We start from the raw sequence: 25,309 nt of genomic DNA, 5'->3' as shown, positions 1-25,309 counted from the left end.
GAAGACTATACCACACTTCTTTTCTGACACTTTCCTGAGGCTATTATTTCAAACATTTAACACAAGATCTGTTGTTTTCATACACAAAATATTTATATTTAACCATAATTTACCTCTTTTGACTTCATCTTTCTAGATGAAATGCGGAAATACCATTTTCTCCCATTCTTCGTTGATACTTTCCTGGGACAACTATTCAACATGGCTTTGACCTAAGACAGAAGAATGTAAAATTACATTTTTGAAATGTTCAAGTTTGTCGTTAGAAGGAAAAACCATTTCACATACCTACTGCAATTAACTAAATTCAAAACATCAAAGTAACATAATTTAAAAAATAGTAACTTCAATCATGAACTATGAAAATTATTATGTATTTAAATAGATACAAGTTTTTGAAAACACTGTACACATGTTTCAAAGTGCTATTTAACATTGGTTTTAAGAGTATATTAAATCAAATAATGGCTCGAACTGAGAGCTAGCACAATTCACCCTTATCTCCCTCAGACCCATGGGATAACCTGAACATTTTGCAGGCCAACCAATGTTATAGGCCTAAACAAGACAATCAACTCAGAGTAATCAAAACTATACCAGTACATTCTCCATTGTTTCGATACTTTACATTTTCTATAAATACAAACTGTATATTTATTAGATATTATTTACTTTGGAGAAACGTTGAACCATTGTGCAAGTCATGATCCACCATCATTGTTTAGTTATAAAACTAAACAAGAGAAAAGTCAATTAATGTTCCTATACCTGTTTTTCAGATTCGAAAATCACGTAAACATAACCCTTTGGATGGCTTGCCAGGTGCTCTTTGCCCGGCCATTCCACCTTCACTTTGCCGAACTGACTAAGCACGCTGACTAGCGTATCCTCAGCCACATCCCAAGGAACTCCACCCAGGAACACCTACAAACACATTAAAATTGGCTTTAAAACAGTATACAAAATATGTTCTAAGATCTTGCGACTGATGCCGGATTAGCACGCTTTTACTGTATCCACACAACGCGCCAAAAAATGTTTTTACCCCAATGCCAAAATCAATTTTTCTATTCGTTATGATATTATGGAGTTGTTAATGGAGTTGTTCAACATTCTCTGGTGTAAGTACACTACACAGTAAACAGTTGGTTTCTGTACTCATTTTTGATCAGAAAGTCGTTTACAGATAGGAATCGTAAAGTCAGCTGGAGTTTGGTAAATTTATTGTCACTATTGATAAAGGCTGAATGAAAGTATATCTCATCCACCATGACAAGATTACCTCTCTCTCCCCTAAGCCTGATACACATGCCCACTGCAACAATGCTAATAGTTTGTTAGTTTGGTTCACTTTAATTGACAACCGCCATTGTGTGGGAACTGTGATAATGTATTACAGAAGATCCATAGGATAAACAATATTCTGAAATTTCACACAAAATAATAGGCCTAGTTAGTTCTTAAGAAGTTTGCTCAAATCTGCTGCCTGTTGAATCCAAAAACATGTAGGCCTATGAGTTTTGAGTACTTCATATAAAAACATGAACAAAAACAACCAAAGATAAAAAAGATTGGTAAAGATTGGTTAAAAAAGTGGCAAAATGATAGTGGATATTAATGTAGAGTTAATTAGTTATTAGTTAATATAGTTGATTGTTAATTTAATTAGTATTAGTTAGCTAAACAAACTGTTGACAAAGTCCCTAAGGAAGTTGCTGCCCTTAGTAGACTTATGCCAAACGTCGGCAGTCCCCGCTCCTGCAAAAGCCACATACTGATGACAAGCGATCTACTGCATGAGATCTGAAGTATACAGAGAGACTGCTGCCAAAGAAGAACGCGACCGCTGGGACACCGAGTCTTGGGGATCTGGACCGCCAGGCTCATTCCCAGCATCCGACCATGGGTGGAACGGGAGCATGGTGAGGTTGGGTATTTAATTTCTGGATATTTCCGGGCCTTTTTGCACAGAATGGGGAAGGCCGTCAGCTCAGACTCTTCTGGACAGTCCCCAACCCGGACATTGCAGACACGGCCGAGCACACCTTCTTTTGTAACAGGTGGCATGTCCGCCAAGCCTCCTTGATCTCTGAGATTGGTGTCGACATTACTCCAGACAACATTGTTGGAGCTATGCTCCAGGGGGAGGAACTGTGTAAAGCAGTTAACCGAGGCTATCCTTCGGGCTAAAAAGGTTGATCTTCATTGGCCTTAGTTTTTGGAGGAAATAAGAAGGAAAGCCCTAGTGCCCTAGTTCATAAAAAATACCTAGCCCAAAGTAATGTGTTAAACGGTTCCAGGCTAGTGTCCTAGGAGATGAGGGGGGTTTTTTAGCCTATAGTCTGAGGACATTGAGCCCGCGGGAGTCCAGCACTGCTGAGAGGCCATTGAGCATCTCAGTGTGCGTAAATGCATTTTTACCTCCTCCCCACGAAAAAAATATTGTTAATGATACAGGGTGTGTTATTTAGGTTTCAAGACTCATTATTTCTCATGAAGTGGAGCACATCCCGGTCACGAGCGGTCAGGGTGGTCTCAGGTATGCCATTGAACCCTCCTCGGTTTGCCTGTGAGATATGCCATGGTTTTCATTTGACCAAATCAGTTTGAAGATGCCTTCGAAGACGATGATCGTGCTGGAAGGCCTGTAACGTCAAGGAACGAAGAAAATCTGGTTAAAGTGCCGATGTTCTGAATAGTGATTGATGCTTGAGCATTAGACTCATAGTGGATGGAATGAATTTGGACTAGTGTTTCAAATAGTTTCTGAACATTTGATGATGAGGAAGGTCTTTGACAAACTTGTACCTAAAGTGCTCTCAGGGACGACAAGTAGTAGCAGCTTGTGGCAGTTAAGGAGTAATTTAGATTTTGGTCTGAAACAACGTAACGACGCTTACGCAGCCGCTCTACAACCTGGACCTCGTTCCCAGAGATTCTTGTTGTTCTCCCGTGTGAAGAAGGACTTGAAATGGAAGCGGTTCGGCGCCGCAGCAGTTCGAAAATTCTGAACATAATTCTTAAATGAGTTGCAGGGAGCCTTTGAGTTCTGCCAGTGGAAAACTCGCTGGGAGAGGTGTGTTAACTTAAAAGGAAACTATTTTGAAGATTTTTAGTCCGTTATCCATAAATGTTCAAAACATTTCTTTTCCTGAAATCAGTCTATGAACCATATCAACACACCCTGTATTATGTTAGTCTGCATGTCTGAATAAAACTTGTTGATAGTATGCAACTCACCTGGGAATATGTTAACAGTACTCACATTACTGTATATTATTCATTATGAAACGGTATAAACACCTACTTCCCAGCATTGTAGCGTAATATACTACAGCAGCCACTTATAAAATAATATATTTCGGTAGGTCAAGTAATTGTCTCTGAGCAGAGCAATACTAGCATTTTACGTTTACTCCAGGAAAAGCATTTTTAAGAAATGTTTGCAGGACTAAGCTAATACCACTACATTATTTATAATTATGTTATTATATATTAAAGGAGATATTGATGGAGAGTTAAGAGATTAACAAATGTGTACATTTGTGAAGAAGGAGAAGAGAGTTAAACTTTTTTGCTTACCTTGCTAGAATACATTGGTTCATCTTCAATCCGAACAGGCAACACGCCACACCAAGTCATCGCGTCTGTTGATACAGGAGCTGAACAGAAATACACAATCTTGATCAGAAGTGACCAAATCAGGTTGTACAGTATATAGTAGCCAACAACCACATCACCAAGCCTTAAAGGAGCATATTTACTAAAGAATAGCTAGTTTCAATGGCTTAGTTTCTGCAAGTGAGAAGATGCACCTTTATATAAATCTTGTAACTACAATTTATTTTTAAATAGATTGGTCTTCTTCCCAACCCACTATGTTTAAGCTTAGTCTAATTAAATTAAGTTACCTATACCTGCTTGTTAAATATACATCAGTTATTTTGTTAAGCCCCGTTCACACGGGGCGAGTTTATAAGCTACACACCGGCTTTTTTACACGCAGCTAGTAAAATAGCTCAGTGTGAACGACGTACTCGCTCAAAAGCTGCTTGTAAAAAAGCTCTGAAAAAAGTTGACGCTGCCGCTACTTTACACGCCAACTCGTCAGCTTTTGAGCGAGTAGGCGTGTAAAGTAGCCCAGTGTGAACACAGTTGCTTGTGCTTGTGCGCTTGTTACTCAAAGATGTTGGAGGATTTGGTTCAAGCCAGCTACTGAGCGAGTGGAAAAAGCATCGTGTGAACGACTACAAGCGCACTCGCCGGCGTCTTTCCACACGTCTGCGAGTTGGCGAGTGGACAATCTCCGTGTGAACAAATACAAGCACACTCGCCAACTCGCCGGCTTCTTACACGCTGGCGAGTAGCTTGTAAACTCGCCCCGTGTGAACAAGGCTTTACTTGTAGTCAACTTAGTTGCCAAATAATTTCTTTGCCAAGTGTCATTGTTTAAACTCATTTTTTATTGTTTGACAACCCTTTCATAAATAGAATGTTTAATAGATCCACACATTCTGTAATAAAAATTGCTAAGTTTACCTTAGATGAATCAAATACAACTCGCTCGAGTTTCTTACCTGATGCTTGGTTCTTGGTTTGATTAGCAGAAGCCGCAGGTTGGGGTTGGGCACGTTCAGACAGTACCGAACTCTCATTTGAAGGCCAGGTTAGCGAGTGTAGAGCTCTCAGGTTGGCCAGCTCCTGCTCCGTAGGCGGAGAGAAGACACCCCCAGACAAGTTCAGAGACTGCTGCAAAAGGCGACGTCCATAATTCCAAATGCTGATTACGTTTATGTTTCCAAGTCAGGTTTCTTAATCAAATTTCAGAGCAGTACAGTTCATGCTAGGAACATACTGTATTACAGTATATCTAGATAGGTTGTAACACGTACTTAATGGCACTGCGACTGAATACACTCTGTGCTTGATTGAAAATGTGAGGACTTGGAAAAGTTTTTAAAATTTATTTTCATTCAAACAGGCAAGACAAAATACACTGCCAAAAATCCATTACATTATTATATTTTATCCATTGCCGCAACAAATATCCAAGGTGGCAGGTTGTGTACGACAACCTGTCACCACACATCTATTTACTTATTACAATTTTTTCATCTATTACATAAAAGGGATTGACGGTGTATGATATTTTTTTCAACTTACACAAACTAACACATTTTAAAACCAGAGACTGACATGAATGCAAAACATTTTATATAACTTAGATATGTAAATAGGCAATTCAACCAAAATACACCGTTAATCTTAATTTTAAGTCTTCTGATCAGGAGTGTTCAACCTCCAAAGCCCCATGTCACAGAATCCCAGTCCAACCCGTGCCGTGAGGACTGGGGCATATCCACAGTCAAAATGCGGTTCAAAATTACTCTGCAAAATGATGGGTTGTCGATCTGTTGAACCAAACTTTTTTTAACCTAATTGAAATGGAAAATTTTGCTGTGAAAATGCCAATTAGGCCTAATAGAAAACAACTACTGATTACAGGTGGATTTTATAATTAATTTATAACTGTGTTCAGTAATGAAATGTAGCCTACAATATAATATTGCAATTTTGTACGCTTTCAAACTAAGTTAAATTGGTACAGTATGTTAGATGTAAATTTCTTCCGAAGAATCAAGATACTATTGAGTGACAGCACAGTTCTATGATCGGGGAATAGACCTGCTTTCGTGTTATACAAATAGCAAGGAGGGTACCTAGAGCATGACATAATAAACAAACCTAAATAGATTAGGTCCAAAAATGTAATTATATTTGAGAATGAGTACATAATTGACGATTCAAAAATTCTCAAATTATATTCAAACAATGCTTTTGATTGCCGTTGCAGCCAATTAAACGATTCAATATAAATTAAAACAAACATATTTAATTTATAAATATAACTGCAGATAAAAGTTAATTGTCCAACCACAAGCCACTTGACAGAAAGACAGGGAGTTGTTCTCATTCGCAAAAATGGTTTAAGAGTCAGATGTGGAAATCCAAGAACATTTAGAAATCTAATAGCCATCATGATAAAATACTGAATAGGAATGTGATTGAATGATTACCCCAGTAATAATTTAAGTTGTATAAAAGCTATTTGATGAATCTTTATATGCTTTTAACTAACTAAGGCTTGAACACTTGGGCAACAAAGGTGGGAAGGTGGGAAAATGGGGGATGGAAGGTGAACATCTAGGTGTAAATTCCCTGGCCGAGTATTGTTCTGTTACTCACCACCATGCTGGAGTCTGAGTTGGAAGGTGATGTGGAATGAGAAGTTCTATTGAAACTGCCGAATGAATCCATCAATGGGCTGCTGCAATCACTGCAAGTACACAAACAACTGTGTTTACAAACAGAGAAAATATTTAGGCCTATTTAATGTTTTACTCTTTATCAATACTTTTACGAAAAGTACAGTGGCGACGGCTGCATGAAACGCATTTATTTGTTATTACCAAATTGCAAGGCGGTAGCCAGGACAAACTTTCGGGAGGGGGGGGGGGTCAGGTCGGTTCGGTTTTAGGACCTTGACAAGAGGGTGGCCACCGGGGGTTTGATAAAGCAGGGGCCAATAAAGCATGGGGGTCTGGGGGTCCTCCCCCGGAAAAATTTGGAATTTTCAAAGCCATTTTTAACACCTAAAACCGTGCCCAATTGTCCATATAAACTCCCATTTCACCTGTTGTTTGTCATGAGCAAATAGACATTTAAAAAACTGTTATGCCTATTGCATTCATAAATCTCAAAACGTATTGTAGGCTACTCTATATTGTAAATACTTCATAGTTTTAATACCTATTCCTATTTAATAGATCAGATTTATTAGAATTACATTAAATATGAATGGATATTGCAAAACATAATAATAGGTAAATAAATCGGTTATAGTGCAAAATCGTTAAGCAAGTTTAAAAAAAGTGGGGAAAATAATAGAAAACATAACAGAAGTTATCTGCTAATTATGTGTATTAGTATGGTAAGTTAAACAGCACTAACCCTCCTTCTGCCATGTTTTGGCGCTTAATCACTCAGTTCGTTAGTTGATACGTTGGTTGATACCAGGTAGGCCTACACACTACACACTACACTACACTTGGTCTTGTCACCGTGCACCGTGCGTCCTGCGTCCGTGAGACCTTAACCAACCTAGACGGCGCCAGCAGCAGCAGCAGCACGTGTTGGTTGGCGTCTTGGTCTTGCCGCCTGCACCCCGTACCTAGTGCCCCCTAGCGGATAGTCTATGAGTTAATATGCTATATTCTGGATCGCACCGCACGCGCACTCTACAGTACTACAGTCACGCAGCGCACGGCAAAGACTACTAATAAAATAATGTGCGTAACAATTTGGTTGAGCAGTATCAATATTTCAAATACAAAACTAATCACCTCCAAAACAAGCTTTTAAATTTTTTTCTAGCGTTTGCCGTATTTGAGAAAAAAATTGATTTACAAAAGTTACAACAAACACTTTTTGGGTGGAGAAAAAATCCTGAAACTACTCAAATTAATTCATTATATATGTGTCCATATTGTATTAAAGTTTGATAAAGTTCTGCCGTTTAGTTTACATTGTGCGAATTTTCAAATTCATAAGATGGTTTTTGGTACTCTAAAAACAGGCAGTTTTTTCCTTCCGACTGTCATAAAAAATTTCCTAAACGAGCTAAAATTTTTTGTTTTCACAGGAATACGTAGAATAAAACAACAAAAATGTATATATACTACGCGTTTTTCTAAGTTATTCGGTTACTTTTCTGTAGAGCTCCAAACTCGAGTGTCTAAACTTTTTTCCCCGACAGTAGGGAGTAAGGCTGTAACCTACTGCATCCATGTGATATTTATACTTGTGCATTTTTGTGTCTTGTATTTTAATTTAAAAAAAATCTAAAAAATTAGTATGCATGCAATGCACAATGTTAATGTTGTTATGTTGTTGGATCCTCTGTTATGATTTACATTTTATAATTTAATTTTAAACCCAGTATTAATGTTGACTACTAAATTTCGGGATTTCGTGGGGGGGGGGTTTGACCCCTTACCCCCCCGGCTACGGCCTTGCCAAATTGGGGTTTTAGGTAACCCCCGTCGGTTGAAAGGTGATTATAGCAGGGCACCTTTAGTAAATGGAGTTGGGCAAGGGGCTTTATGTGTATTGGGGGCGCAAAGAAGAAAACACATTCATAAAAAGGGGGTAAGGGGGCGCAAATGTATCTTGGACCCAATATAGCCTTTCACATGCAAACCTCGGGCCTAGATTATAGATAGTCTTTTGAAAAACATACAACTGTTGTTGAAACCGAACGTTAGGATAATTTTGTACAAACTAACCTGTGTTGGTTGTTGGGTGAGTATCCTCGCAACGCGTTGGGTGCAGGACCACCAACTGGCGAGATGGGGCTGAAGGGTTGTGTTACTTGGATGTCGAATCCGTTGTTGTTATTGTACCAGGAAACTAGTGAATCCAACGGTAAACTTGAGCTAAAGGGAGAAAAACTGGGAGGCCTCACACTCTGCAACAAACCAAATGTACTTTTACAACAATCAATACTGAGGAGTGTCCAGCCCTGTGTCTTCCCAGGAAGTGGGGCTTTGGAATGGAAGTTTCCAAGAGTGGCATACAGCTGTGTGCAGATGTGTGCCTTAACCAGAATACTACTAAAGCAAAATCCAAATTACCATTTATAATCTAGGAAAAACATATTTAAAACATTTATATAGTTGAAATAAATCCTCCAAAATCCCTAATATTGGGATAAAAACTCGCAAAAGGCGGCTATGTACAGTATGTATACAGTATATTTAATTTTTTAGTTGATTGCCGTTAGGCTGAAATAAAAATAAAAGGTATCAGGACTACATACATATACTTTCTCCCATTGTCAACAACCTTTATCATGGGTAAGTGGTGGGAGTAACTATGATATTTTTATGGGGAAAACACAAGAGCTGCAATAACTCTTGATATCTAATTTTTAATGTAATGGGGTTGTACCATTACATTAACCCACAACAATTAACTTAACTTTCAGAAGCTAACTATTAAAATATCTTTATATGAGAGAAAATAAATGATTCTTCGCTACTTAAGTAGACAAACAGAAGAATGGATCTGTTGTTGCGTCTTGTAATGCCGAAATAGAGCATGCAATGAGGCCTATACAATATGAACAGAATATGTCTGTTGCTATAACTCCACTTTATAACCCAATAAAAGAGGGCTTAAAAGTCATGGAGCGTTTCATGTAACATTACTGCTTCTCTAAGTCTGCCAAGATATCCAAGAAGTCTGGCAAGTCTATATAATGTATCAGCTGAACGCACTCCATTCGCCATCGCCGCGGATAGCAATTTCATAGCTCACATCCACATCCAATCATTGGGTGCGACAACAACAAATGTATGACAAACTGTCCGTCCAATTTATATTCAATGTAAACAACAAAACAAATTTTTAAGCTTAGATTTTGGATAAAAATTGATTTAATTATTTTTGAAAGTCAAATATGTGTAATGTACTGTTTATAAGTTAAATGAAAGATAAATATTATTTTAAAACCATAAAGATTGTCAATGTGATGAAATTTCCAATTTATAAACTCTCCTCGTTGAACAAACAAAAACTAATTTTCACGAGCAAACAAAAACTGCCTGAATAAATCCCTTTAATTAAACACATAGAAATATAGTCTGTTCTTAAGTAAAGAATCGTATTATCCATCCTTCAAAGTACTCAAGCTCTAATAATCTCTTGCGTATAACAAAATATAAGATAAATGTACTACGATATATCATATAACACAACAACAGAAAGGAAGATAGAAATGATGGCGTATCATTTGTAACAATGCATATTCGCTTTCTTGTATTGTGAGATTCCATCACCACTACTATATCACTCGCCAAGTTATATCAAGGATCATCTAACATTGATGTAAGCAGAAAACCCAAACTGTGTTGCGTGGAAATCAATTGCATCTGTTGCTTTATTGCTAGTTGTGATGAAAATATAACTACAGTAGAACTCCAATTATCCCAACTCCAACTATGCAAATCACTGATTATCCGAATCTCCGACAGAAATAATCAAACATTTTAAAACCACAGTAATAAGAATCGTTATCATTATAGAAGCCGCGATCGCGGCAAAACCCAAGCCCTGTCTCGCGATCGCGTAGACATGATAATCGTCTGCTGCGGTCATGAAAACTCTTCACCGTTTTCCGCGATCACAAGTAAAATCTTGAACATTTTCCGCGGTCATGTAAACGTCATCCTTGTCTCCGCCCAATATCATAATCGCCCTCCGCGATCGCGGAAAATGCGTGAGTTTTTATATCAAAACACTTTTGCAGACGTTCTTCAATCACAATAGTAAAAGCTCGACTAGATTTTTTTTTAAATAACACAAATTTCTGTAAAAATCCAACCAACAGAATTTCTGATTATGGCACGGTTTCATATAGTTGGAGCTTATTGTATTAACCTACATTTATAATCTTACACTGGGTTGATGCTGATTTTAAACATTACACTTTAAGTGCTTCGTGCTTCCTTAAGTACAATCGTGTTGTGTTAGGCCTATTTAATTTTTAAAACTCTTTACACCCAACTAAACACATACAAATTAGGGAAACAGTATTATTTACGTAATCATATTTCTAAACAACAAAGTATTTAACTTCTAGAAAGTTTAAGCTTTTGCTGTTGGTCATAAAACGTATAACATTGTTGATTAAAATATCTGAAGAGAGTTATATCTAGATTTGTTACCGAAACTGAAAAGTTTTGACAGTCAATGAAAGCTTTATTAGCTTTGTTCACTCACATATCATGTAGATTTACTGGTCTAGCTCGGGACATTGAGCCAGAAGTTTTCTTGAAATCGGCAGCAGACAGTTTTTCCCAATTATTGTGGATTATTCCTAACATAATTGTGTGAACAGTTTGGAATCCCTGAGTTTGATATGGATAAGTAATTTGTATTTAAAACACATGGCTTCTCAATTAAGTTTTTGTTTGAAGAGGTAACGTTCACAACTTTTGCTCTTGGATATACTCCTGTATGAAGCCTGATGAAGGCTGAAGAAACTAAGGAAGTAAATGAATGACTAATAACCAAAACCTGTTCACAACACGTTTCAAAAACTGCACAGGTTAAAAAAGGTTATATGAATTTAAGACTAAAACATACAATCAATATTCTGTTTATGATGTAGATATTTAATTTCGTCCTAACAGAAATCATCAGACATGGACAAGAGATGGCTGTGCACCAGTCTACTGGACCCAAAATACATTGTTGACTTAATTGTTAGGAATTGTTATAGCGAATATAATTAATTCATTTGTATAAGAAGGTCACGAAATCATTTAGGAAGATCGAACAAACCATAAAACATCTTGTTGTTGTCTTAAGGTTCTAAACAGCCGCATGGTTACAGATAGGGGTAGCAGATAGTATAGCATAACGATAAAATAGCATAAGGAGTAAATATTTTGATGACTGGCCAAATACTTGTTCTGCCAACCACATTCAGTACATGGGATGAAAACAGATGATTCATTATACTTACAATATTTTTTTTTTAATTTAAGGCCAAACACATACCTGTTGCAAAAATATCCATAAACAAGCAAAGTACAGCAGTTTATTTATTCTCCATTGGAATAACGTGGGTATTTTAAGTCTACGGTCCTAAATTTTCCTTCGTAACCTTTAGACGTACAATAACGCATTTTAGTTTAATGAATTAAAAAGTTTTAAAGCTTAACAAAATGGTCTAGAGGGAAATTGCCAAATTTTATGTTGGGGTCAAGAGGAGAAAATACATTTTTAACCCTGTTTCCTTAGTCTGATTGAGCTAGTTCACGAATTCGTTCTGATAAACGTGGGTTTTCACTTGTACCAAATTTCATCAAAATCGGACGTTTTTCATGAGTTATCGTGCTAACGACATACACACATTGTTTTTAAAGTCAAGTTCAGTTTACAAATAATTTAACTAAATACTCAGATGGGATCTCAAAGAAATCTTAAAACATGTAATTATTAGACTCATTTGGCAATATATATTTAGCTTCACTACTCCAAAACTTTATGTTGTCTTCTCTTCACTGTAGCAAAATCTTAGTTTTTAAAAGCGTTATTGTTATTATTTTATGAAGTAAATTCCCCTGAGCACGTTCCAGGCAAACATAGTACAGAAGTCCTTGTGTGTATTGTTATCCATGTACTTTCTGAATATTTTAAAATTTATAAACAAAAAACTAATAAAATTTAAAAGCAAAACGTCATTATTTAAAAATTTTGCACCAATATTTTAAAATAAACCCAAAACAATCAATATCTCACAGTACATATATTTAAAAAAATTTGCACTATATTGAGAGAGTAGTTTTAACTTGGTAAAAGTGTCTGTATACAAAGCCGTGCATTTTACTTTCTCCCCCTATAACATATATGGAGAAAGTATTGTTTTCATAAAAATTTTCGAGTTTGAGTTTTGAGTGGATATACCCTTTTTGGACCCAAAAGAGTGGTTTTCGAAGTGATGTCTGCGTTTGTGTGTCTTTAAGTGTCGATGTGTACAGAGCTACAGACTACACCTGTGGTCCGATTTTGATGAAATTTGTTTGTAGGTACTAATCCATGGTATCTCCAGGTGTTTTTCATTTTTTGAAATTTGATGTTTGATGGTGATTTTCCCAAAACAAACTATTTAAAATAACGGAAAAATATAATTTTCTCAAAAATGGCCCGAACGATTTTGATATACATTTAGTATGTTGTAACCCTTTTTATTCTGAACAAAATGGTATAATTCGAATTTCTGTAAAAATTACGGTGCAAAAGGTAGGCTATTGTAAATTTTTTTTATTTTCCAATAAAACCGCATAAAATAAAAAAAATCTGATTTTAGGAAAAAGCCGGTTTTGATTAAAATTAATGTGTATGGTTCTTATAATTCTAAACCACACAGTGCAATCCCTCATTGCTGTAACAAATACGGTTTAAAATCTATTGCAACTTTTGTGATTTTCCCCCATAAAATATCATACTTACCCCAAAAATTACCCATGATACAGGTTGTTGACAAGCTATTTGGAGAAAATATGTGTCAGATTGCTGATACCGTTTATTCTACTACAAGCTGCATAATCCATGTAAATTATTCGTGTAGGGTTATGGTGTTGTATTTATTTTGAATTAATATTGTTGCACGATCACCATCACAGAAAACCAAAACTTTCCCATAATGTTACTAATTTTTTTAAGATTTCCCTTGTAAATATTTCTATGGACACCCTTTTTTATCTTCGATAATAGGAATGAGAAATAAATCAATAAGTCATACCATAGTTCAAAATCATTTTTAAAATACTAGCTATTTCAAGCAAATTAAATTGCGAATAATATACAGAAGACCCTTAGGTATCTCAAGAGAATCAGGTGGAACTGATAAGAGTTTAGTGGTGAGAAAGAAAACAGCACTAATAGGGAATAAGTATGAGGAGGAAAGGAGCAACACAGTTAGGCGTGACTGGGCGGGGGGGGGGGGGGGGGGTTGGAACTGTTTCCCCCTCAGTGATGAGCAGTTCTTATATTAAAGACGGTGACACACTATCGATCTTTTCCCCGAACAAGACCCCGAACCGAGCAGGGAGAAGGGAGAAGGGAGGTCGAAGGGAGGATGTTCGATAGTGTGTCACGGGTCCGTACACCGATCAAGACGCCGAACAAGACATCAGGCCGAGCAGGGAGACGAGCGCTCTGGAGGCGGTTTTCTAGCGAAAGATCAAAGAAAAGATCGGTCCGATGTACGATAGTGTGTCACGGTACATTTTTGCCCCGTACATCGTCGCGAGCGCCGCACCGAGCGGCCGCCTGCGCTAGCATTGATAGTTCCGCGCTCTCACTCGCACAAACTCTCTATCTCTCTCCAAACTTCCTTTTGCCGCGCTCTGTAGAATTCGTCTGGTCTTTGTCATGTTCGGGGAAATGTTCGGAGTAAAATTTTGCTGATATTTATCTCCCTTCTCCCTGCTCGGTTCGGGGTCTTGATCGGGGAAAAGATCGATAGTGTGTCACCGCCTTAAAACGTCTGTCTGTCTGTTCACATTGATCTGCCCATTCATCAGCGGTTTCTCTCTTTCTCTTGCAAAAACAACCCTCTCAACAGAGTAGTAGAGCCATTTCACTTTTACAGCTGCTATTGTAACTCTAAAGTGAAAAAGCTACGTTTTCCCTTGACTTTTTAATATTGGTTTTGTTTTAATTTCTTCATATTTAATTAAAACAAACATTTTGCCTCTGCTCAATATATCCTTTAAATTTATCCAATCTAAGTACTACTTAAGGACGTGGTGAAAACTAATAACAACAGGAACATTAACATTAGTGATAAATAATTAGCATAAAATGTATTCTGAGGAATGGTTGAACTAAAGCAAAGAGACAGTTCCTGGTTGTGAATGTAGTTAAATTTGTGAGCCTAAAAGGTTCAAATTTATATGTAATCATTACCGAAATCATGGTTATATGAAGTGAGCTTTTGTCACACCCTGTTTTTTTATTTGAGCCATATGTTACCAGGATGGTTATTTCTTATATTAGCGCAGCGGTAATGATAATTGAGAAGCATGAAATATTATTAAGTACAGTATGTTATAAAAAAATAAACGGTTAAAATTCAAGCCTTTCGTCATATTTTAAGCTTGTCCTAAAACTTAGGTCCACTATTTACACGATCACACAAACAAATCACTATTTCCATAATATAATAATGATGTATGAATATTTGCTTTATTTTATTCTCTAAAGTAGTAAAATATGAGCTTAGTGAGGACAGTAATTTTATTTTTATAAAAGCTATTGTTGATGAAGTGTAAAAGAAATTCACTCCCCAATAATCCACAAGAGGGCGCAAATATGTTTTTCCGCAACAAAGAACGAAATGTTTTCTATTTGAAAAAGAGAACTAAATAACTGTTTGTCCAGTTAAAAGCTCGCTTTGTTTTTTATGAACCGCTAAACTGTGGAAGGAAAAGAGCGACTGTTTGGCCATTACCACAACACCAGTCTCTATCAATATTTTGCTTCACACTCCAATTAAAATAAATAAATATCTCAGACCAGATTGTTTATTTGTCCCTCTCTCCTTCCTTTTCTCGCCTTTTCACTCTTGCAAGTTCACGCACAATACTTTTATATGATCATCTCTGACATGATTTATTTGTTAACAAAAAGTTAATTTATTTCAAAAAAATCAAGTGCAACAAAATGTACCCCACCGTCTATGTAATACAAAAAAAGTATGGTTGTTCTGAACCAATTTAGTTATGATTGGTTATGATTGGTTATGATATGTCAACACAAATAACAAAACCAAACACAAAACCGGCGTCTACTGCCACCACCGGGCGGGTACGTCCACAATGCACGCTGGTTTTCTGAGTCAGACTGTCGGCGCGCTTATCATCCCATGCTAGTAAACGTAAGCGGCCATAGTGCACCTGCGCGCCGATTTTCTGCGCGCAGGTAGTCTGACTCAGATTTTTACCGGAATGAATTGTTCTTTCTGGTTTCAGACAACCTGCCTATATCGGACTGTTAATTTTAGTTTTTGTATTGAGTGTATAAGGGTTTCATTACATTAACCATGGATATCGACCAATTGCCATCAATAGTTCAACACGTTCCAGCAAATTAATAATTAATTAATAAGCGCATCAAAGTGCATAATTTAAAAAAAATATATAGTAACATTTTACCTTAAATTTATCTGCTGATTTAATTAAATTGTTTATAATATTACATTTTTACAAAATAAACAATTTAACTCCTGCTTATACCAGCGTGCATTGTGGACGTACCCGGACCGATTAGTAATGATAGGACTATCTCTGTTCGTTTCGTGTTACGTTCGTGTTCAATGTAATCATTTATTTTGATTCGTTAGCATGTTGCAAGCTTTTTCAATATCGAGCTTGAAGTGAAACATCAAGCAGTCTGCAAAGTCTGCATCCTTTTGTTGACGAAAACAGAGTAAAACTATTAAATTCAAAATGAAATATTCTTAGAAATAAAATGTTGACATTCTAATTAGTATAGACATTTCAAGAAATTGACATTGACACAAAAATGTACAGGAACTAACAAGTTTTGCTGGAAGGAATAGGTTGCTAATAACAATATACTTTAATTTTTGTAATTTTAATGATATACATCTATAAAAAATAGTAGTGAAATGGATCATGAAAATTCAAAGGCCACTGTTTGGTACATTGAAACAACTACAATAGTGAGCTCCATAGCTGTAAAGTAAAATAAATCCTTGAACTTGTGTACAGAGACCCACCTCAATTTCGAGTTCCACACTTTTTTAAGCAAGTAGTAATTGGAAAGTGAGTACCATCAGCAAGTGTATAGTTTAGATATTCTGCTCTCGGGTCTGAAGTGGAGGCTTACCTGGTTATCGAGGCTAGGAACTGGACTGGAAGTAGAGTGAGGTCTCCAAACACCCATCGGAGGCTGGGGAGGTTTGGGCCAACTCGGCTTATACTGCTCCAGCATCTCTGCGATTGTGAACAGCGACCCTATCAATAAAATGTTACATCTATAGTCAACAACAATCAAAGGAACATGTAATTGGAAAAATAAAAACATTGTATACCAGTAAAAAATGTGCTATGTACCTAGTACCAGGGGCGTCACACGGAAAAATATATTGGGGGGGGGAGGGAGAGACACTTTGAATTTCCCAACTATTTTACGCGGATTTTCCAATTATATTATTTAAATTTCCCAACTATATTTACTCAGATTTCCCAACTAGTTAATAAGTTCTTTAATATCTGTATCTGACATACACAAATAACAAGAAATTAAAATTCCTCTCACATTATTGATTTAACTATCAATCTAAATATTTGATTGAGTGTGAAGTGCCTCAACAAATGTTCACACTGTAGGTCTACTGATAAATAACACATTAATTTTACAGTCTCTTAAAAAATCAATTTGTTTATAAACACTCAGTGGATACGGCTATCCACGCGCAGCTCAGAAAGAAATTTCCCTAAAAAATATTGAATTACTTCTGTGTAGGCATTCTACATATACCTTACGTAATGTACTATATTTACTGAACAAATTAACGCTTCTTTACTTAAATTAGTTTCCTACATAAGGTTAGATGTATGCTTGGTTTGAAAATAAACCTTCAAGTCGGCAGTTAAACGACTGTTTCAAATCTCCCAAAATCCCAACTCATACCTCCAAATACCCAAAAATTCCCAACTTTAATACTTTTCAAAGATGATTGGTGGGGGGGGGGGGGAGGTGGCTCCCCCCTGCCCCCCTTGGGTGACGCCCTTGCCTGTATGTATATTAGGACTTGTTAAGCCAGTCTCCAAAATACGAAGTTATAGCGTTCATTTATCTGGAAATAATGTCCATAATAGAAAAATAAGTAAGCAGAGAATATTCCCGTCACTAAGATGAATCAAAGGTACTAGTCACTGAAGTCCAGCACAGGCCAGTCGCAAGCAAAACATACAGTGCTACACTGTTGAATTTGAAACATTTTGACAACAGAACCCCTTGCCATCGGAAGATCTTGCCGCGTTTCCACATAAATACTACACAATCCACCAGGAGGAACTTCCACTGACACTTGCTACTCATTCAACCTCCAGTTACGTCATTACCGGATTACCCACCTCAGTGCGAAGAGCAATTTTACCTAGGACATCCCGTAGATGGGAACAGGGCTTGATATATGAAGCAGAAGGCAGTGGAACAGCTTACTCAAATTTTGAAAACGTATTCTGACTCTATACTGTATGTTCCTAGCTTATTCCGCCCCAAAACTTTATTTTCCATTGCCAACGACATTAATTAAATGGTATAAAGGGCCTAATGCAAAATTATTTTAGAATCCTTTTAAATTGTTGTTCAAAATATTACTTAACTACTAAAACAAATTTATTTGGAGAAAAGAAAGAAACGAATGGTGTAAGCTAGAGGGGAATGATAGTACTGTATTTCAGACACTGGTTAGGGGACATGTAAACCTTTTACACAACTTCTTTATGGCTTTAATTTTAAATTGCACATAATATGTCACATGGGATGAAGTTTAATTCAACACAATAGCCACAGCCAACGTTTAAATACCTTGTTATTAATAAATCTAGTAAATTACACAAATATCAATATCTAATAAACTAGAGGAATTAAATTTTACAGTGATCGAATCTAGAGATCTAAAACTATAGTGGTTACTCTAGGAATCCAACTCAGTTGCAGAAGAAAAATTCAGATAATTATTTGTGAACGTTGCAACAACTATTTTGCACACAAATTTTGCACATGTTTGTTGCTATTTTTGAGTTGTTCTATAACCTAAAAAACCAATTTAATACATTTTTGAATTTTTGTACCAGTTAAGTTTGCGACTGGTAGCACAAGTGGGGAAGGAGGAGGTCACGAATATGCACATCTGCGGCAATACTTTGCCAGGATTTACACTTACGTCGTCGCTGGGTAGTTACAGCTCTGAATTATAGCCACCGCCCGTCTGTCCTTGCCTGATAAACAATTCTGCCTCAACTACATTAGTCTAGCTGCAAGTTTATCAATACTTTTACAATCTGTACTTATAGTTACAATGGGTTCTTTTATAATTTATGATTAGTTGCTCGAATTAAAAGTTAATATAATTAAATTGTCTTCAGAAAGTTTTAAGTGTACCCAGTGTACCGCATTGGTTCATAATCTTCTATAAATATTCGAAAAATAAATCTGGGGAACCAGTAAAATTATTTCTCAAGCTAAGCGATTTGCACATTGAATCCTCATTTCAGAGTTCCTCATGAAAGAAACATCTCATGGAACATGCGCCTTGGAGACTACCCCACGGGCAGAACAGTCCTGGTCCTGGTCAAACAGTCCTTAAAATACCACCAATCGGGTAGATAGCTTCTTGATAAACCAACTCTTTAAGAAATCAACCTCTCGGACACATAGCTCCTTAACAAACCATTTATAAAAGATTCCCACGCATGCAGATAGCTCTTGACAAATTGTCTCTAAAAGAATCCTTAGAGCTTGCGCATGTAGTTAAGATAGTCCCATGAAACCTATCGGAGAGCCTATGTGGACAGGCAAATGCAAGGTAAGAAAATGCCACCAACCTATTAAAAAATAGTTCCTTGATAAATCAACTTATGACAGATCAACACAATTAAAACAGTTTCTTGAAATACCATCATTGAAAGAATCGCGACCAAATAGCTTCTTGAGAAATAATTGTATGATATATCACTACGACTGAAAATCCTCAGATTCCGCCGTGCTGATCACCACTCGAAGAGATATCGTGCTCTTTGACTTGACGAGTCTTTCTAACTGATTGTAGCAAGTATTCATCAATGAGGTGGAATGGAAACTGCTTCACGTCTCGTCTTGATCATGGGCAGAAAATAACAGCAAATGTTTAACACATAGCTCAGCCTACAATGGTTAGGTAAATTCCAGGGTTTGCGATAAGAAAAACCACCAAGTCCAACCTGTGTAGGGCTGGTCCATCATACACGGGCACTGTGATAAAGTCAAGACAAGTCACTAAACAATGTTGTGTTTAAATCACCACTAGACCTAGACCAACCCTCTGCTCTCCCACGGGGTCGTTGCTGACTTCGCCCCTCATATCTATAGAAGCAGGTTGCCGCAAACCAATTTCAAATATTTCAAATTGTTTAAAAGTTAAGGGGGGTGCAAGTTACATTTCAGCCACCCTGTAAAGCCACCCTTATTTGAAACATCCTGATATGACCAAGAATGAGCAGACGTATAACTTTTTGAAGTAATTTAGTGAGTATTAAATACTCTTATTTTTTTCAACCGTAACATAACAAGCTATAGATAAATTTTCTGAATAAAGATAGTCCAATCTACTTGTGTTAGTAGGAGGTTGGATGTGATGATTAGAGTATTGTTTACAACATATTTTCACATTACAGATATCCATCTTACCCTTAAATGTAGCATTTTGTACACCTGAAATAATGCTAAAGATGGCCATCGGCAACGAGGTAGAAATATGACACGATTTTATTCAAAATACCTCTCATTGTAATTGTGATAGTATGTTAATATTTTTTGACTACCTGATGATGGTTATTTCACGTCTTTGAGTTCCGACCGAAATAAATTCATAGAGTATGTGCATTCTACCATCCTAAACCGTGGAGTAGCTATGACCAGATTTAGCAAATCGATCAATTATTACCATGGGACATTTAATAGGCACTACTCCGGTATTTTCGGCATCTACAGAACGCAACACGCCTCTGTCATAGTCTTATTTATACTCGTAACTAGAGTACATCTGCGAAAGTAGAGCGACTCCAGGTTATATTGGCTAGCAGTTGTACCCAGGTGCAAGATTTGCGCTGGAGACAGAGAGTATATGCATTGATTATGTTTAGTATTTATAGTCAATGGTATATGGCTCTAAAAACGTAATAGACTTGCAGTTGTGGATTCAATGTGGAACTACTGTACGGCTGTTCTCTAAAACCACAAGAGATATTATCAAACTAACAATTAGTTGACCTTTACCATTCAACATTAATTCCCCCAAAGTTATGTCTTATCGTACATTACACGTCCAAGCATGGTCATTTACAGACTCTGTTAATTGTCATAAACTCACTGAATACGAATTCAAATTTAGTTCTTGAATGTTGTAATTTTTCTCCATTAATCTTGAGGCTCCTTCGATCTGTCATACAAAACGCAACACTTTTAACATTAAAATAAAATAAAAACATAACATAAATTTATAGGAGTCAGTTCGTTTTTATAAAAGAATTGTTATGAGTTATTTTTCGTGGAAAAATGTTGTAACATTTCTGAGTCCAAAATCAAGTTGTTTATTTCAGAAAGAAAAAAAACTAGATGGTCCTAATTTTTTTACAAATACAGTTTATAAATATAAACATTTATTTTACTTTAAGCTACTACCTCCTTTGGAAATGGATCTAGTTTTTTAGCTTACACTTACACCCAATCCCCCCCCTCAGCACAAACCCCTTTGTATGTTTTTTACCTTTGTAACTTTGCAGGTGTTCATAGTCTAATATTTTGTGACTCACATCAGATGCAAAATAATTGTTTAATAAACTGGTAATGATTTTAAAGAGTTGTCGGCAGATGAAGGTCGACGGACGTCTTTGACACGGTTCAGACGGCAGACATTACACGGCAGACAACATGAGGAAGTCGCCCGTAGTCTAGACACATACTGGTCAGCGTCAGCGCATCTTCCTCTTCTGTAGACACCCACTAGACAACGTATCTTCAGTGTACTTAGAAACACACTAGACAAATTACCTCCATCTTCTGTACACACACACACTAGGCAACGCATATTCAGCGTACTGCATATTTTGAAGACACACACTAGACAACGCATTTCCATATTCCGTTACAAATTACACACCGCATTCGGCGCATTTGAAGTAAAATTACATCTTTGGCCACCAAATTTGATTATATCGAAATAAAATTAATGTATAGGCAACAATGCGATAAACAGCAGTTACGGTTGATAGTTTGAGAACGGCTAAAATACAGTTTAATAAATTGTTACGCTTGGTAACGTGGATGTGAATATCACAGCACTAAACATAAACATAATCTCCAAACATAGTACAATTTAACAACCCTAACAAGTTTTGTACATATTTATTCTTTAAGTTTTTGCCAAAAAAATCGGATTTTTTAGTTGATAGTTCGATTTGTTTTATGCTAATAACTAGGAAAAACCCGAAACCAGCAAAAACGAAACCATAAGAAAATTGTATACCAAATGTTTATTCGGAAAATCAAAACCAAGCGTACAACCCAACCGATAGTAATCCGTCAAAAAATCATTTGTGAAATGGAATAACCACGAAATGGAAAATAACGAAAAATGAATTCATAATTTTACCAATTTCAATATTGAATTGTTATTTATTTAACATTCATAACAATAGTTGCATAGAAACAGTCGGTTCGGTTGCTGACCCCATAAAAACTCGTATAATCGTATTTTAAGCAGTTCTAGCTAATATTATCGTGGAGAATTTCTTCCACATGGTTAATGTACAGGTAAAGTTGATTTGGAAACTTTGTGCAAGATATCTTAAAAGATAAGAACTCCAGTAGGACGAATAGCGACCTTTGAACTGAAACTTCCTCATCCATGTCTTGTCATGCAGAACTATTACAACCTGCTCAACTTATACTGACCATTGACCAGAAGCAGCAAACCTACCACTCACTAGTGGAGGTGCGATCAAAAGCAACTGATCGAGGGTTATGTTTGTGATCAACTGTAGAATGGTACCGTAGTGTTAGTATATGAAGGTTATTTCAAGGTTAAATTATCGAAGACTATATGGTTTGAATTCAAATCTACTTGAAAATATATTGCTAAAACTTTCATATATCATGTCATTTGAAATGTGTTGCGATTCCAAGTAACTTTCAAATTCAATCAATAACCGAATCTCTTTTAGTTTTTAAGTTGTAAACTAAAAACATGTTTCCCCATACCAAAAACTCATGTCGTAAAGTCTTATATGACAAAAGACCTTCAGGGATACATACGATAATGCAAAAAGTAAGCAGTGTTTACTATGGAAACAGATTTTAATCGTCACACGCCTAAGACCCCGAGGATGTACAAATAATCATCTAATTCAACACAAACCAACTGAAAATGTTGAATCCATTTCAAAACTCCTTCAACTCGCACATTGTTGTTTTAACCCAGCATCAACAGAGTTATGAATTGATGATAAGCAACGTGGGCTACGTTGTCCACCAGTATGTTGTCTGTATATCTTGTCCGTTATGACTCATGACCATTGTTTATGCTCTGGTTGAGGCAGTTTCTATGTTAACTGGGACTCACCGGTCGCCGTTGCACGGACCACGAGAAGACTCCCTTAACACTTGACCGACAGAAAAAGCCTGCTAAAGCTCTCCAAAAGAGAAATCAACCACAAATATTTCCTCATCATTCAAATCCTGTAGGCACTTCATCTCACGTGGCACAATAAAAGTTATTATAATTATATTATGGTCTGGAAGGATATCATTACTTAAAAAATTATGTAACCCAATAACACGATCACATGACCCTTTTTAGATTTTGAAATATATTAATTTGTAGTAACACTAAATCACAATACATTTACTGTACATCGATTACAGTTAAATTATTACTTCTAGGAGTCTAATTTTCTTAAATATTTTAACAAACTGATAAATAGCTGTTCTCTAAAACCCCCAAAAAAGTGAAAAAAATCAAAGAGAACACCCACATGCATAGTTTCAGCACTGTAGGTAAAATTACAAACAACAGATATTTTATGTTGTTCAAAGGTTTATTGCGGACATTTTCCATCACGAAAGTCCATGCACAAACCATGCAGACTAACAAACCCCCAAGGTTTTTACAAATGTTTGTGTTGTCGCAATAAACCTTTGAACAACATTAACTCACCATCACCAACAATGAACTTCAAACGGAGATATTTTATGTTGCAATTTAAAAAAAGTACAAATTAACTGAGTAGTTATATAGCATGAATTGACACCCATAAAATAACCTTCACAAATGTCTATAGAATTACGAAAGAACGATTGATGAATTTGTGAAAAATCTATTTGTATGTTTAGATTATTACATACATTGGTAACACATACATTGGTTAGCCTACACGTAACACTTTGAAGATTAACTCCAAGATTTAAAATATGAACACGAGACGAGTTTCAACTGTTTAAAATACGTATAGTTTCCTACAACTAATAAAACAGACATTTTAATTAACTAACCGATCGGTCACAAACTATTTGTACCATATGTTGATATTTTATAACCCGTCTGGAGAGTGATTTCAGACGAAAAAGGAAAAATTCGGTCTTACCATAATGAAAAAGTATTGGAAGGCCCCGCCGCAGCAAACCGTCTCAGCGAATTTCCGTTTACCTAGCCTTATTTACCAAAATATTCCCTTAAAATTGTCAGATTTATATCCTATTTAAATAACATGGATAACATGGATATAAATTAGTAACTTACTTAGGTTTGCTGCTAAAGGGGTTGTATAAAGGTGAGTTTTTTATTGAAAAGTGTAGCTGAAATGAAAGCAAACTACAACGTTTTATTTATTATCCATAAGAATAACATGCCAATTTTTAATTTACACTTTATTGGAATTTTCTCTGTAACAGTTATACATACAACAACACTTAAATATACTAAACTATTTATTTTTTCAGGTCTACAGATTGGTTTGGAAAGAAATTGAGAATTTTTTAGGGTAAGACATAAGAAACCCCATTTTTACCCCATAAACCCATAATCCGGCCATGCTGGTCCGTGAACTCGTTCGAACGAACGTAGGTTTACAAGTTTGTACTAAATTTAATCAAAATCGGACCATTTTCGCTAAAGTTATCGTGTACACATAAATATATAAATTTGAACGGGGTTTTTTGCCTCTGGGGACCTCAAAACGACTAGGTAAATCGGTTCCGGGTATAGGTCTTACCATGATACCAACGGTAATAGCTTATTCCCTATATGGAAATTCGCTAAAGAAAGAACTGAAAAAAAGAACTGTTCCCTTAAAATGACTTGAGTGATGACATGAGTGGTTGTACCTGAGTCTGTAGGAGAAGGGGAGGTGTCGCTGTAGGGCTGGGGACTAGCATCAGCCGAGTCCGTGGACCACAGTGACTCCGCGGTGGGCTGCAAAAAACAAAACACATAAATGTAGAAACAGAATATGGCTATACGCACGTACAAGGGAGTCGATAAACCAAGCTGTGAACACTACTAACTTGGCCAGATTAAGAGAAAAGAATGTGTTAGAACGTTAAGTAAAATTATACCACCGCCGCAGCAAACCTGCGGACTTGACTTAGCCAATTGCTATTTGACTGATTGCATTTTCACTTGTTACATTTTACACATGTTATATTTACTCCCTATTTAAAATGGGTTGACAAGTATTTAGGTATGCTGCTACAGGGAGGGTAGTAAGGTTTGTGTTTTTAGTAAAATTTTAATACAGTACAGTAGCTAATAAGTAGTTTAAATACAGTAGCTTAGTACGAAATAAACAAGCAAACCACAACAGTTTACATCTTCCCTTTAAGAATTTCATGATAATTTTAAATTTACAATGTTTTGAATTTTCTGCGTAACCAATAACTGTACAAA

General features: G+C 36.3%; 1 protein-coding gene across 2 annotated transcripts in view; it reads right to left on the bottom strand.

The window, feature by feature from the left end:
* The window catches only part of LOC128998754 (cytoplasmic polyadenylation element-binding protein 1-like), a 51,934-nt gene that overhangs the window by 6,589 nt on the left and 20,036 nt on the right, over positions 1–25,309 (bottom strand). The window contains exons 2-9 of one of the 2 annotated variants that reach the window (XM_054425090.1): positions 24,748–24,835; positions 16,486–16,613; positions 8,346–8,527; positions 6,247–6,337; positions 4,578–4,749; positions 3,583–3,662; positions 769–924; positions 114–212 (exon numbers count right to left, since the gene is read on the bottom strand). In XM_054425090.1, the coding sequence (XP_054281065.1) occupies positions 114–212; positions 769–924; positions 3,583–3,662; positions 4,578–4,749; positions 6,247–6,337; positions 8,346–8,527; positions 16,486–16,613; positions 24,748–24,835 (996 nt within the window). The remainder of the gene's footprint in view (positions 1–113; positions 213–768; positions 925–3,582; positions 3,663–4,577; positions 4,750–6,246; positions 6,338–8,345; positions 8,528–16,485; positions 16,614–24,747; positions 24,836–25,309) is intronic. The other variant, XM_054425091.1, reaches the window with a different exon arrangement.

The sequence above is a fragment of the Macrosteles quadrilineatus genome, unplaced genomic scaffold (assembly GCF_028750875.1).
Source record: "Macrosteles quadrilineatus isolate MER2022 unplaced genomic scaffold, UCM_ALF_1.0 Scaffold_7__1_contigs__length_78375512, whole genome shotgun sequence".
Classification (NCBI taxonomy): Eukaryota; Metazoa; Arthropoda; class Insecta; order Hemiptera; family Cicadellidae; genus Macrosteles; species Macrosteles quadrilineatus.
Note: the sequence above shows the minus strand (reverse complement) of the source record. Positions and strands in the feature narration are given on the sequence as shown.